General features: G+C 44.1%; 1 protein-coding gene across 2 annotated transcripts in view; it reads left to right on the forward strand.

Annotated features, from left to right (window-relative positions):
* MTOR (mechanistic target of rapamycin kinase) overlaps window positions 1–12914 on the forward strand; it is a 105800-nt gene that overhangs the window by 15100 nt on the left and 77786 nt on the right. The window contains exons 19-28 of one of the 2 annotated variants that reach the window (XM_084651695.1): window positions 3272–3522; window positions 4320–4361; window positions 5374–5460; window positions 6061–6228; window positions 6492–6604; window positions 7031–7193; window positions 7531–7623; window positions 8443–8589; window positions 9878–10020; window positions 12731–12893. In XM_084651695.1, the coding sequence (XP_084507821.1) occupies window positions 3272–3522; window positions 4320–4361; window positions 5374–5460; window positions 6061–6228; window positions 6492–6604; window positions 7031–7193; window positions 7531–7623; window positions 8443–8589; window positions 9878–10020; window positions 12731–12893 (1370 nt within the window). The remainder of the gene's footprint in view (window positions 1–3271; window positions 3523–4319; window positions 4362–5373; window positions 5461–6060; window positions 6229–6491; window positions 6605–7030; window positions 7194–7530; window positions 7624–8442; window positions 8590–9877; window positions 10021–12730; window positions 12894–12914) is intronic. The other variant, XM_084651696.1, reaches the window with a different exon arrangement.

The following is a 12914-nucleotide window of genomic DNA, read 5'->3' on the forward strand; positions in this document are numbered from 1 at the left end:
TGCGTAGAGATCTATGGATGGAAAGCACACAGTATTAGCATTCGTATGCATGAAACAGAAAATACTTTGAGGGTTCCATGCCAAGCTCCTTTTTTTAACTGTTGTTGATACTAGAGGGTTCCTGTTGACTAGAATTAGAGGTGAAAGTCAAATTCACCTGTCACATATCTCCCTGCCAATTTTTGAGGTTTTACAATTGCACCTTCCTGTCTTATAAAATGTCTTTCTCTTCCCTGTTGCTGTGTGAAAGGCTAACGGAAATGGGAGACTGCCTATATAGGGGAAATCTGAATACACATGATGTGGTCAAATGTGCAATAAAATGACCAATAGAGAAAAATCTCCTCTAATTTTTTATCTGTAATGATCTTGGGTGCTACTTGCAGCAATAGTCTATAAATTTCAGGCAAATGTGTGGGGAATTGTTTAAGCTGATGGTGTCCCCTTAAAAATGTTACATTTAGTTGACAGGGTTTACCTAGGACTGCTTGTCTACAAGGTCACAGCACCACTCCCCAAGAACTGTTTGACTCCTTTGAAAGTTCTCCCCGTTCCCCTTCTCTCCTTTTCATGGGAATGCAGAATACAGTGGTTTTATTCTGAGAATGAAGATCAACCAGAAAGACTTTTTAAACAATGACCAGCTTAAACCTAGTTTTTCTCTCTCAAAGTACCTTCTAACCTGTTCCATTACGTATTCTTGCACTAGAATGAGCTTTGTTTCAGGAGCACAGGCTTTACTGTCCATTGCACAGTTCAGTGCTTTAGGCCTTTATTTCTGTAACTCCCTGGGGGTGCATGGTGTCTGACAGACAAATTACACAGCCCTCTGCCCTGCGGAGCTTGCAATCAAAATAAAACGCTGAAACCATCTAACCAAAACACTTTCCAAGTAGGTGTCCATGGAGGATGTCAAACTCCTACAACTGAGGATATCAGTAGTTTTACCCCCTTACTTTTATCATTGAATTTTGGTGCTAACGTAAGTAGAAGTTCATGTGGTTGCTTCAGCACAAAGTTCTGCCCACGTCCCTCGCTCCCTGTCTGCAGTTACCCATGTTGTGTACCCATTTCCTGAACAGAGAGCAATTATCCTGAATTGCCTGGCGATGGTGCGGGGACATAGACAGGCAGCTGTTTGCCAGGTGTTTGCTTAAATGAAACCATCAAACTGGCGTCACAGTACTTTGGTTTTAGTAGGAATTTTTATTGGCACTTTCAACTGTTACAATAAAAAATATAATACCAGATGGAGCGTGATAAACTGTCCCTGAATTCAAATAGATTTCTAAGCACTTTCAATATAGCATCTTGTAAGGCAGTAAAAAGCTCCCTGGGTTCAGCTGTGAAACTGATTTGTGTGTGTGTGCATGAATTTCACTATAAACAAAATAAGAGAACAGAACAAAAATAAGTAGCCAGATTATGAGCATCTCCAGATGTGAAATTCACTATAACTGACTTTACATTAAGTTACAGGTAAAAAATAAACACCCGGGATGGAAATAGTTCTATTGACATGTCCACTCAGCCATTGGCAAGGTTTTCTTTTATGAAATCCAAAGAATTCAGTGGCGCTCTGCTGGATTTCCACTAGTGTGAATGAAGTCTAGGTATGGAATAAAAAATACCATTTAAATTCGTTTCCAAATACTAATACAAACAGAGAGGGATGAGAGTGCAAACGGAATGTGGTTTCTTTGTAGTAGAGCGATATATGGTGATACAGACGTTTGAGTAAATTTTCAAAAGGCCCTTAGGGTTTGTCTACACTTGGAAATTTACCAAAGTACTTATTCCAGAGTAACTCTGTGTGGATACGCTCATATTCCAGAATAGTTCTCTTGGTAAATTTCCAAGTGTAGACAAGTCCCAAATGACTTATGAGCCTAAATCCCTCTGAATGTTAATGCCACATTTGAAAATGGGACTGAGGCACTTGAGAAAATTTTACCCGATAGCTACAAATTAGCATACTGCTTACCATATTTTAAATACCTGATTAGATGGGAAAAGAAGGAAGGGAATGTTTCATCTTTAAAGAGAGAGAGGAAGAGGCAATCAATCAAATGTAGCTTATTCCCAGGAGAGGTTTGTATTGCAGAATATTATATAAATGGGATGTGAGAGCCAGTGTCTGTCATGCTCCAGCTATTTAAAAGTGATTTACAAAGTCAGACGGTCAGTCACTGCAGTGCATCCAGCCATGGAGGCAAACGTCTTAGGTGACATGTGCTAGGCTCTGGCGCACTCACACCTTTGGGCATGAGTAAGTGTGTCCCTAGGAGAGGAACGTTGGCCAAAATGGCAGAGTTGTCCCTTCATTTTTTTACAAAAGCAGAGTGGGATCATGAATTTTCCTCTTAGGTGGCCACCAGGGACGAGCAGTGGTGTAACGAGCAATCAAAGGGCAGATCGTGTTATTGTTGAGACACTAGTCTTAGCTCTTGTTGTTGTGTTGAAGAACTGCAGCTGAGAAAGATGACCGGTAGCTAGGCCAGAACCACGAGTGTTAAAGCTGTATGGTTAGTGATAGCTTTTAGTTTTCTGGGGGCAGACTCCCCTCTCCTGCACAAAGAGCATGGGAGGGGAGCAGGAAAACTCTGCTCATTTCACCTGTTTCCCCCAAGCTCTTGTGACAGAAGAAATTTTGGAGAGAGGGGACTGTTAATCTTGGAGCTGTGCCTCTACCCAACCCCATAAATCCTGGTGACCTGACAGAATCCTGGGGATTTCTTCTGCAGTGAGCCAAGTCGGTGTTGCTATACCGTTCTGTCTTCCTCAGTAGCACGTCTGCAATACCATTGCCTGGGTTCCCCTCTGACTGTTTAGCAACATTACCCCATGCATGGAAGAAGTGTCCAGGCTCTGTAGGGGCCAATACTCTGGAGATCATACCTCTCCTCTTCCACCTGTTCCTACCCTGAAAGCTTCTGGGCTCTTTCTATAAACAGAGTCTCAGCAAAGAAGCAAGTGCAGTGGGCAGATTGGGGCGCAATGTCTTAAAGATGCCCCTCCCCTTCTCTTATTCTTTTGGTGCAAAAATTGAGATATCCATGCAGCCAAGTTTTTTTCTGTCCTCTAAATTTAGGAATACAACTTTCAGGGTCTCAGGGCTTTGGTTTAAGTTCCCACGGACTGGTCATCTCCTCTGAGCATGTTGTTAATGTAAATTCCTCTTTTCCCCCCCATTAGCCAGCTGTGTCTGAAGTGCAGCATTGGTGTGTATTGTGTGTACACATGTAAGTGACTCTTCCTTACCTTTTCCCAGCTGATTACAGCACCAGTGAGATGTTAGTGAACATGGGAAACCTCCCTCTGGATGAGTTCTACCCTGCTGTCTCCATGGTAGCCCTGATGAGAATCTTCCGAGACCAGTCCTTGTCCCACCATCACACTATGGTCGTCCAAGCCATCACCTTTATTTTCAAATCCCTCGGGCTGAAGTGTGTGCAGTTCCTGCCCCAGGTCATGCCAACGTTTCTCAATGTAATTCGGGTTTGTGATGGTGCCATCCGAGAGGTGAGTGCTAGGAATTTGCTCCCCCTTCCCAAAACAAGAATCCATTGTAAAGAGAATGTGACTGGCTTTGGGTGCTCCTGCACTGAGTGTTGCTGCCAAGCATGCTGCGAAAGTGAGCTACCAGCTTTGCTTTCTCTCTCCTCTGGGCATTGATCAGAACATTCTCCCTCTCCATTGAAACATCTGCTACCAAACATTCCACCACCCCCCCAAAAATGGCCAGCTCTCAGTTCTGCTTCTTTCTTAAGCCATCCTGTGCAAGTCCCACAGCTTTCAGTGGCCTCTGCAGTTTTATGCCCTGCTGCATAGTGTGTCTTTACATGTTGCATGTAGCGTCTTAAACCTCTAGCAAAGCGGTGTGCTTTCATCCTCCTGTGCAGGGAATTTGACTTGCTGCAGTCACTTGACATTCACAGCTGAGTGGACAGTGATTCCACAGCACCTCACTTCTTTCTCATTTAACTAGCAATTTTCACTTAAATGTAAAATTGAATCAGAAGAATGGGCCTCAGCTGCATCTGACCTAAAATGGCTGGCTCCTCCTCAAGAGTGTATGTAATGGGGAACTTGCATGAGATACTGGAACTGTGTTTTACATGTGGGATGGGAGCAACAGAATTACCCCCATTCCTGCTACAGAACCACAGTCACCACTGGCAGTCCTCTACCAGACTGAATTACTGCTCAGATTGGAATGAAAAACCCTAGCGCTCTGGGGTTGCCGAGTGCCTAGACATGACTGACCTAACTTGCTTGAAAGCTCTGCAGTTTTGCACACTCTCTTTAAAAATTTTCAGGTAAAAGAAGATGGTGAAAGTGTACTGGGGAGAAGAGCTGAGGTGGGTACAAAGCACAAACAAGGCAGTTCCCTGCACTGTATGTAAACATCCTCTTGCAACTCTACAAGACCTCTGGGTTATTTTTCAGTAAACATGTATGTGTTGCCCTAGCCAAAGAGGCTGGTTTTTATCCCTTGTCCACTTACCTGATTTTCATTAAACCCCATAATCTATTCTTCTGAGCTCCACTTGTGATTTGGAGCACATTGACCTGTATTTGCTACGAACACCAATTACAATCTACGCCACAAGTTTTACGTTGTGAAACGTAATAGAAAATGATACAAATGTTATTGGTTTTTTTGTTTTGGTTTTAAATAAGCATTTGTGGACCAGGGGTGCTCACCCAAATTGTTACGTTATTTCACACCAAACTCAAAAGTAAAATCGTTACAGTGGATAGTTGCGCATGATTTTGTTTTGCTTGATCAAAGTGAATCATGAACCAGACACAGCAAATGTACCATAGAATGGTCTAGGTCACAATACTCCCAGGATACAATTAGCCATCTTTCTAATGAACTGTTAACCTGGCAAGTGCAGCAATCTGTCCTGTAATATTCCACCAATATGCCTCTGAGGGGAGAGAGAGAGAATATAGAGCAAAGTATCTTAAAATGTGGGTGAGTTTGGCCAGTAGTCAGGGGCAAGAGATTGGGGCTACATTTTCGGAAGCAGCCTCCAGATCTGAATGTATGAAGCGATGTGATATTTCAGACTCTGGGTTCAGACTTGCGAGTCTGTTGTTTAAACACCTAATCAATTTGCATGCGTAGAATCCCTTTGGTGCATGCGTATCCAAAGTTTTAAATACTCACAGCAGTGGATAAAAATACCAACTCTGGGTTGAGGCTGAGAGAGAGAATTTGGCCCCAGACTTCCAGCATTCATAGATGTGCATGTTGTTTAGTTTTTAAAGGTGCTTGCGATTAGCCTTTGAAATCAGATTTGCCCTGATTTGTGAGGGCATTTGGACAGCAGCATTGAGCACTTATCTGTCTCTTCCTTTCAGTTCCTGTTCCAGCAGCTAGGAATGTTGGTGTCTTTTGTGAGGAGCCATATTCGACCCTATATGGATGAAATTGTCACCCTTATGAGAGTGAGTACAACCCTTAGCCTGAACCCCAGTATCCTGGAAGGTGGTTAATTCTGCTTTCCTTTATTGAGCAGGTGGGGTCATTCTTGAGGGAATATCACAGTCACAATGTACCTATCCACCTAGAAAGAGAGATCAGGGGAGATTAACGAACCTTTGCAGCTGTGAAAGGCAGGGAAATTATTAATGAATGGAGAAAAATATTGATTAATAAAATCTCACTTAATATTACAATAATAGTTTCTTCTTCTAATCCAGCCTCAGAGGTGTTACTCCAGTGGAGGGTACGTGCCATCCTCTTCTTTGGTAGGATTGAGCCTGGGCTTTGCCAACTACTGCTGAACAGCGTGGGATGGAAGCTGGAGCATTGTGATTGTAACCAATGATTCGCCTGTTGCCCTAAAGCTGGTGTAATAACCAGTGTTAAATAGGTGGCTTGGGTGTTTAGTTTTTTATTAAGTTGCTTAAATCAGGGGGTTGCCTAATGGAGGAGAAATTCTCTCTGCAAGTTTCACTGTATCTAGCATTAGCCTTATGCTGTCTCCTGGTCCCGTACTGCATGCAGCTCAGCTATAGAGAACCTTTTTTATCTTTCTCCTCCAGGACTTCTGGGTCATGAACAATTCTATACAGAGCACAATTATCCTACTTATTGAGCAAATTGTGGTGGCTCTTGGGGGCGAGTTCAAGCTCTATCTGCCTCAGCTCATTCCTCACATGTTACGGGTCTTCATGCATGACAGTAGCCCAGGACGCAACGTCTCTGTCAAGGTGAGTGATCCAGCCTGTGAGGTGACATGTTGGGTACTGCCTGTCCAGGAGCATAGTCCCATGGGCACCACGTCTGGCTACACTGAAGCAGGAGGGGTGGAATAGCCCTACTGCAGTAATAGCGTGGGATAAAGTGGTTCAGTCAATGCTCAGGTGAATGCTCTGTGCCAGAGCAGCTTCTAACTGGAGATAGGGTTACTTTAAAATGTTGCTGTTTCATGACTTTATTAAGCTGGGTGGTATTGGATCATCTTTCCCTCCAGCTGTTGAATGCGATCCAGCTGTTTGGAGCTAACTTGGATGACTACCTGCATTTGTTACTACCTCCCATTGTAAAGCTGTTTGATGCCCCAGACGTCCCACTGGTGGCTCGCAAGTAAGTATCTGCCAACTCTGTCCTCTCTCCTCCACTCTGCCTCCATTCGTCTGTGTTCCTCAGTAGCTGCTGTGGTCCTACATGGCACAGATTGCTGATTAGTCCCTCTACAGGCTAGGTTTTCGATAATCAGATGCACGTAGTACTTGTTACTTTATTTAGTTGACTGCCTCAGTGCTAGTGCTCTGTTTCTCAGATGCACTGATAAATCCTAGCTTTCACCTGCCATTGTCTAAGTCGTTGCCATATTCAAGCAGTCTTGCAAGTGTTGTCACCAAAAGCCCACTAAACTGCCATGTCTATTTCTATTGTTGCTGATGGCTGAGACATATGTACATAGATCAGTTGTATCTTTATAATCAGCCTTCTCCTCCTATCCTGTGCCATCAATGAAACAGTCCTCCCCTCTTTCTGCTCTGGTTTCAGAGCTGCTTTGGAGACTGTGGACCGCCTGACAGAATCCCTGGATTTCACTGATTATGCTTCACGGATTATTCACCCCATCGTGCGGACCCTAGATCTAAGCCCTGAGCTACGGCCAACTGCCATGGATACATTGTCCTCTCTGGTCTTCCAGCTAGGGAAGAAGGTAATTTCCTTTTTAAGTGTGACAGCTCCCAGAGAGGAGGGAATTTCTTTCATGGCTTTAAAATGGGAGAGTTTAACATGTAGTCAACCTCGATTTTAGAGAGACAATGCCCAGTTTTGCAGTCTTTCCAGTCAACAATTGTGTATTGCAGTGGGTTTGCCCCTTACAGTGTCTCCCCTTCCTGCCCCACCAATAGCTTTTGGTAGCATGTGTTTTTCAAATCAAGCTCTTTCAGATTCTGCTTCTAGCTGCTCAATGAATTGAAGATGAAATCAGTGGGTATATTTTAGTCTTGGTGAGACTGACTAACTGGCTTTTGACTCCTTCTCCCATATAGTACCAGATTTTTATCCCAATGGTGAACAAGGTCCTGGTGCGTCATCGAATAAATCACCAGCGGTATGATGTTCTCATCTGCAGGATTGTGAAGGTGAGCTGGCTTGTATGAATGCAGCCATGTGTGTAGAGTTGGATTCAGGTGGGTTCTGTACTGAAGCTACTGCAGCAGAAGACACCGTATAGGCTTCTCGCTGTTGCATGCAGAGTAACTGTTTCCATGTTCTGTATAGCAGACATAATACAGTTGGGTATTTTGAGACTGAAACTGGAAAACTTATCTGCCGTGTAAAACTTGGGCTCCCCATAGAAAAGTCTCTGAAATGTCTAGGAGGGATCTACCATAGTAGTTGGTGTCTTTCCTTCTCTCTCATGTATCTTCTTCATCATTTCCACCCTAGGACCAAGGAAGGATTCTCCCGCCCAATCCCAGTTTACTACAGTAGGTCCCATGGTTCATAAGTCAGGAACTGCTCCATATTTCTCAACATAATTCCATTATTATGCCCTCTTCTGTCACTAGCACAATGTCTTTCTGCAGCTCTCACTGAGACAACTGGAAGACAGTGGGAAAAGAGGCTGGGTTTGTGGTGTATTATTTCACAATGATATGACTGAGTTTAGCTTCTCCACCCTCGAGTGTTGGGAGCCAAGATTTCTTGGCAGCTAGTGCTTATGGGATTGGGATGACCTGAGCTCACAGATGCCGAAGATGTAATATATTATTCTGAAAGATCATCCCCCTACCCCAAATGTAGCTTAACAGTTGGGAACTTCTTGAGTTTCCTTTCACGCAGACTGGTAGCCTTGAGCAGAAAGTGGGAGGGGAGAGATGGAGAGGGAAGGACTGTGCACATTAAAGGAGGTCTTAATAGTGGTACACCTGGCCTTCATTCTGAGCCATTGATTGCAGGGCTACACCCTTGCTGATGAAGAGGAGGATCCCCTGATTTATCAGCACCGAATGCTGAGAAGCAGCCAGGGAGAGATGCTGACCAGTGGCCCTGTGGAAACAGGGCCTATGAAGAAATTACATGTCAGCACCATCAACCTGCAGAAGGTAAGTTATGGATTTCCCACAGTAGCTTGCTGCAGAAGGTTGGGGGCTGTCGGTTCCTTGATCAAAGAGTTATGTCTGGAACATCTGAACATTTTCAGGGCTCTCTTCCATTGCCAGCTGTCAGCCACAAGAGTAGACTTGTCTGGTGTCAGGGGGCTTCCTTTAGAATTGTGAGCTTATAAGCAACTTTGAGGTTCTCTCTTGGTTTTAGAGGATGTCTTGCGAGCAGTTCAGATGCTGGATTGAAAGGGGCCTTGTAGTAATACTAAGGGCTCTTTCCCTGTCTCTGAAGTGTTCACAAGACTCCTTGATTCTAAGGAGTGAGCCTTGGAATGGTCTACCATTTACTTCTGGATTTAACTACTTCAGCTCCATTGTAATGTTTTTTTCTACCCTCACTGTCCTTCGGAATAGCCCATTATTAAAGGCAACTGTGTAAAGTGCTCTCTGTTCCATGTTAGAGTTAGTCTTGTTCAAATGAACTCCCTGTGGTGCTTTCCAGTTCTGTGCATGGATGCGTGTGTAGGTATTTGTACATGTGAGACTATTTAGACCAAAGCTAAATAGTGACTGGTTCAGAGGGAAATAGCAGGAAAGTATTGGCCAAGAATGACCATAATGATTTTGATATGTAGCCCTTTGCTTAAAGCAGTAAGTGCAATGAAGGAACTGGGTTTTACTTACTACAAGTTCATGGCTACCGCTCCACTAATCATCGTGCTTATCCTTGGCACCTCTTCCCAACAGGAGGCATTGGAGCACTTTGGCCAGCCTCTGGGTGTTTGCACTGGGTGTTCTCCAGCTGCCCTTAGGAGGGCAATAGCACAATTATGATTGGTCACGTGAGCAGTGTTTGATCATGAGGCTAGATTCAAAAGGGTGTATTTGTGGCACTCCCTCTCCTCAGCAGGATGAGGGGCTAAGCTGACCCTGCTGTTCTAATTCTAGACACACGCTAGTAGGTATTTCAAAGCTGATGCTTCACATTGACATGTGACATTGGGTGTGTTTTGCAAAGGAGAGAGAATGGCTGCAGGTCTTGCTTGTTAAACATTTATCATGAGCGATGGGAACATGCTTTGGGTGGGTTGCTTAGAAGTGAGGCTGGATTGTTGCAAATGGCCCTGTGGAAGGAGAACCCCAGCAGGGAATGGAAGAACAGATCGTACCAGATGAGATGTAGAGCTATGGAGTAGAAACCTCTCTTGCTGAAGCCTCTTATCCTCTACTTCGGGCTCACGTCCTGGCACCGCACTCAGCAGCTGAGCTGTCTTGCTTTGTGTTTCAGGCCTGGGGAGCAGCAAGAAGAGTCTCCAAAGATGACTGGTTGGAATGGCTGCGGCGATTGAGCTTGGAGTTACTGAAAGATTCCTCGTCGCCATCCCTGCGCTCTTGCTGGGCCTTGGCTCAGGCCTATAACCCTATGGCCAGGTACAGTCATTCTGTATTTCCTGCCTCTCCTTAATATGCTTGCAGCAGCAGGCACAAGCCAAATAAATGGTGAGGGAATGGAAACTCATATAAAAGCGGCTGAATTTTACATAGAATTGCCTATTGCTGGGGGAAGGGGAATAAAATGGTTGGCATTCCTGACTGGCAGCTCCTCAAGGGGCGATCTTGAGTGGGAGGAGAATTTTCAATATGATTCTGCCTGCTGCTCTTTCCAGAATAATAGAAGGAAAATAAAAGTGAAGCTGGAAAAACAGGAAAGTAGAAAATAGTTTGTAGAGCCCAGCATCTCAGGTAAGGTGGAATAAACTGCTGTGATTTAATAGCATTGTAACCAGTCGGTCTAGGGCGACTTGGTTTTCGTGAGCAGCCGCCCGTTCGTCTCTTCCCTGTGGCACATAATTGTCACTTCACTGGGCGGGAACCTGATACTGTTGTCACAAGAGTGCCACTCGTTTCTAGTTTTGCTTTTGTGATAGAAGTGAATCGTAGCACGCATGTAATGGAAAGGCTGATAGCATGGCAAAAGTTTGGGGCTTGCTGTGTGGGCAAATGTTGTGCAGGTGTCCTTTACAGCTCTGCAAATGCATTTCAGGTCTGTCCTTTTGTATTTCCCTGCTATTCTAGCCCCACTCACAGAGTGCCCCCATCTTCCCTCCCACCCCATGTGCACACAGAGCTCTGCCCGTGCACTTAATCCTCCCTGCAGCAACCCCTGCTATGCCCCAGTTCCATTCTGTAGTGAGCACAGCCTATGGGATAACTTCATGATGTCAATACATGTCCAGTAAAAATACTAAGGGACATTCTCCCTGCCTCACTAGTTCAGGCTGGAGCCCAGATACAGTATTCAGAGCAGAAAGGATAGACACACCCCTGCTATTCCAGTCCACTATAATCATATTGCTTTAAAAGATTTTATTTTTTAAATTTAATCTTGTTGGGTATTTTGTGCTGAAGAAATAAACACAAGAATTTCTCATTCCTGTGCATACCAGCATGAATTGCAGGACTCTGCACAGAAGGAAAATAAAGTGTTTCAAAGCCAGTGCTTAAGCCATTAAGATCTCTTGTGGTTCTGAGGTCTAAGCATAGTGTTTGGAATAACAAGACTCCTTGCAACCGCATGTTTTAATCCTGTCTGCATTTATTCAGCCCTTTGTCCCACTCAGGTAGGTAAAGTAAATTCTCTGCAACTTGTGTGTGAGCCTCTTGAGTTAGATCTTCAAAGCAGAGGTTCTGTGTCAAACATCCTGTCATGCTTTTTCAAAGATCAGGAATCCCTCCGCTTGGCCAAAAACCTCCCACCCCTCACTGTTGTGCAGCAGGCTGCGTAGTAGCTGGCTGCCAGGTTACTGTCCTCCACCCCCAGTGATAACTGCAATGACTTTTCTACATGTGGTTCGTAAAGCAGGTTGGAAACCTTTGTGCTGAAAGGCACTGTGTAAATGTAAGGTAATATTTAATATAGATAATACCAGGAATTTCAAGATAAACTTATTTATATTCATTTTATATCCTATTTTCTCTGCATTAAAAATGAATAAAGCAGCTAATTGTGGGAAGGGTACTAAGACAGTGAAAGCCCGAGCCTCCCCAGTTATGCATTTTAGTCTTTTATTTAAGGTTTAATATGTTCTTGTAGTGTGTCCCCACATAACCGCACTTAGAATCAACTACAGAAAGAAGGCTGAGGTTGCATTTGTCAGTGCTTTAATCATCTGTTCTCTTGTGAGTCTGGTTTCTGATTTCTAGTACCTCAGCAAGATTCTTCTAGCTTTTAAGCTTCATAATGATCCAAGAAATACTTTGGTTCTCTACAGAACCTCTGATATAGTTTCAGCAGCAGGCAGAATGCTGAGGCAGCAAGTGATAAGCCTCATATTGGAGAGCCAGTTTTATGTGGAACTCTATCCTAGGATGGTGCAAAGGGTTGGTAAAACCTCTTGTTGGGCCATGGCCTGAGGCTCAATCTGCTGAACTAGAAAGGACTCCATCCTCATTTTCACTCCTCATCTAAAGACAAAAGTAAAATTACTTAAAATATTCTGGTCCACTCATAATAATAATTGTCTCCAAATATATCTCCAGAGCACATATGAGCATCCTAACTCCCTCCTGTGAAGGGAGACTGAGGAAGAGGTGACTTGTCCAAGGCCACAGAAAGAAACTGCCAGAGCTGGGATTTGAACTGAAGAGCTGTGTTCTAAGTGTTAGACTGAAATCCTGTTCCCAAATGACCTTATATTTGTACAGTATCTCTCACCCACATGGTTCTGAAGGTGCATTACAGACAGATCGCTCAGCCTATATACAGTATGGAAATCACTGAGTGTAGTACTGAAATGTCATTACATCTGGGGTGGAACAGAGTAGATATTTAGTGCCTGGAAGTACTACACAATGACTTAGGAAAGGCAGTGAAGAATTCCGTATCTATCAAACTTCAAAGGGAATCGAAAGAGGCATAGTGCAGTTATCTGTGTTTGGAATTTGGCCGGGTTAAAATCTCTTATTTAAAAAAAGCCAGGGCATCTTCAGTGACCACAAGTGGCCAGGACCTCAGTTTTGTTGTCATGTTGGCTTCCACATAGCAGAACACAGGAGCTCAGCCCACAGCAGGAGAACAGAAGTTGGTTTTACAGTTAATGGTTAATTCCTACCTCTAATCCTGTTTTCCCTCCATCCTCAGAGATCTCTTCAATGCTGCCTTCGTTTCCTGCTGGTCTGAGCTGAATGAAGACCAACAGGATGAGCTGATCCGAAGCATTGAGTTGGCCCTCACTTCTCAGGATATTGCAGAGGTGACTCAGACCCTGCTGAACCTGGCAGAATTCATGGAGCACAGTGACAAGGTAAAAGAGAGCCCCTTGTTG

Source organism: Lepidochelys olivacea (assembly GCF_965140295.1).
Source record: "Lepidochelys olivacea isolate rLepOli2 genome assembly, chromosome: 18".
Lineage (NCBI taxonomy): Eukaryota > Metazoa > Chordata > Testudines > Cheloniidae > Lepidochelys > Lepidochelys olivacea.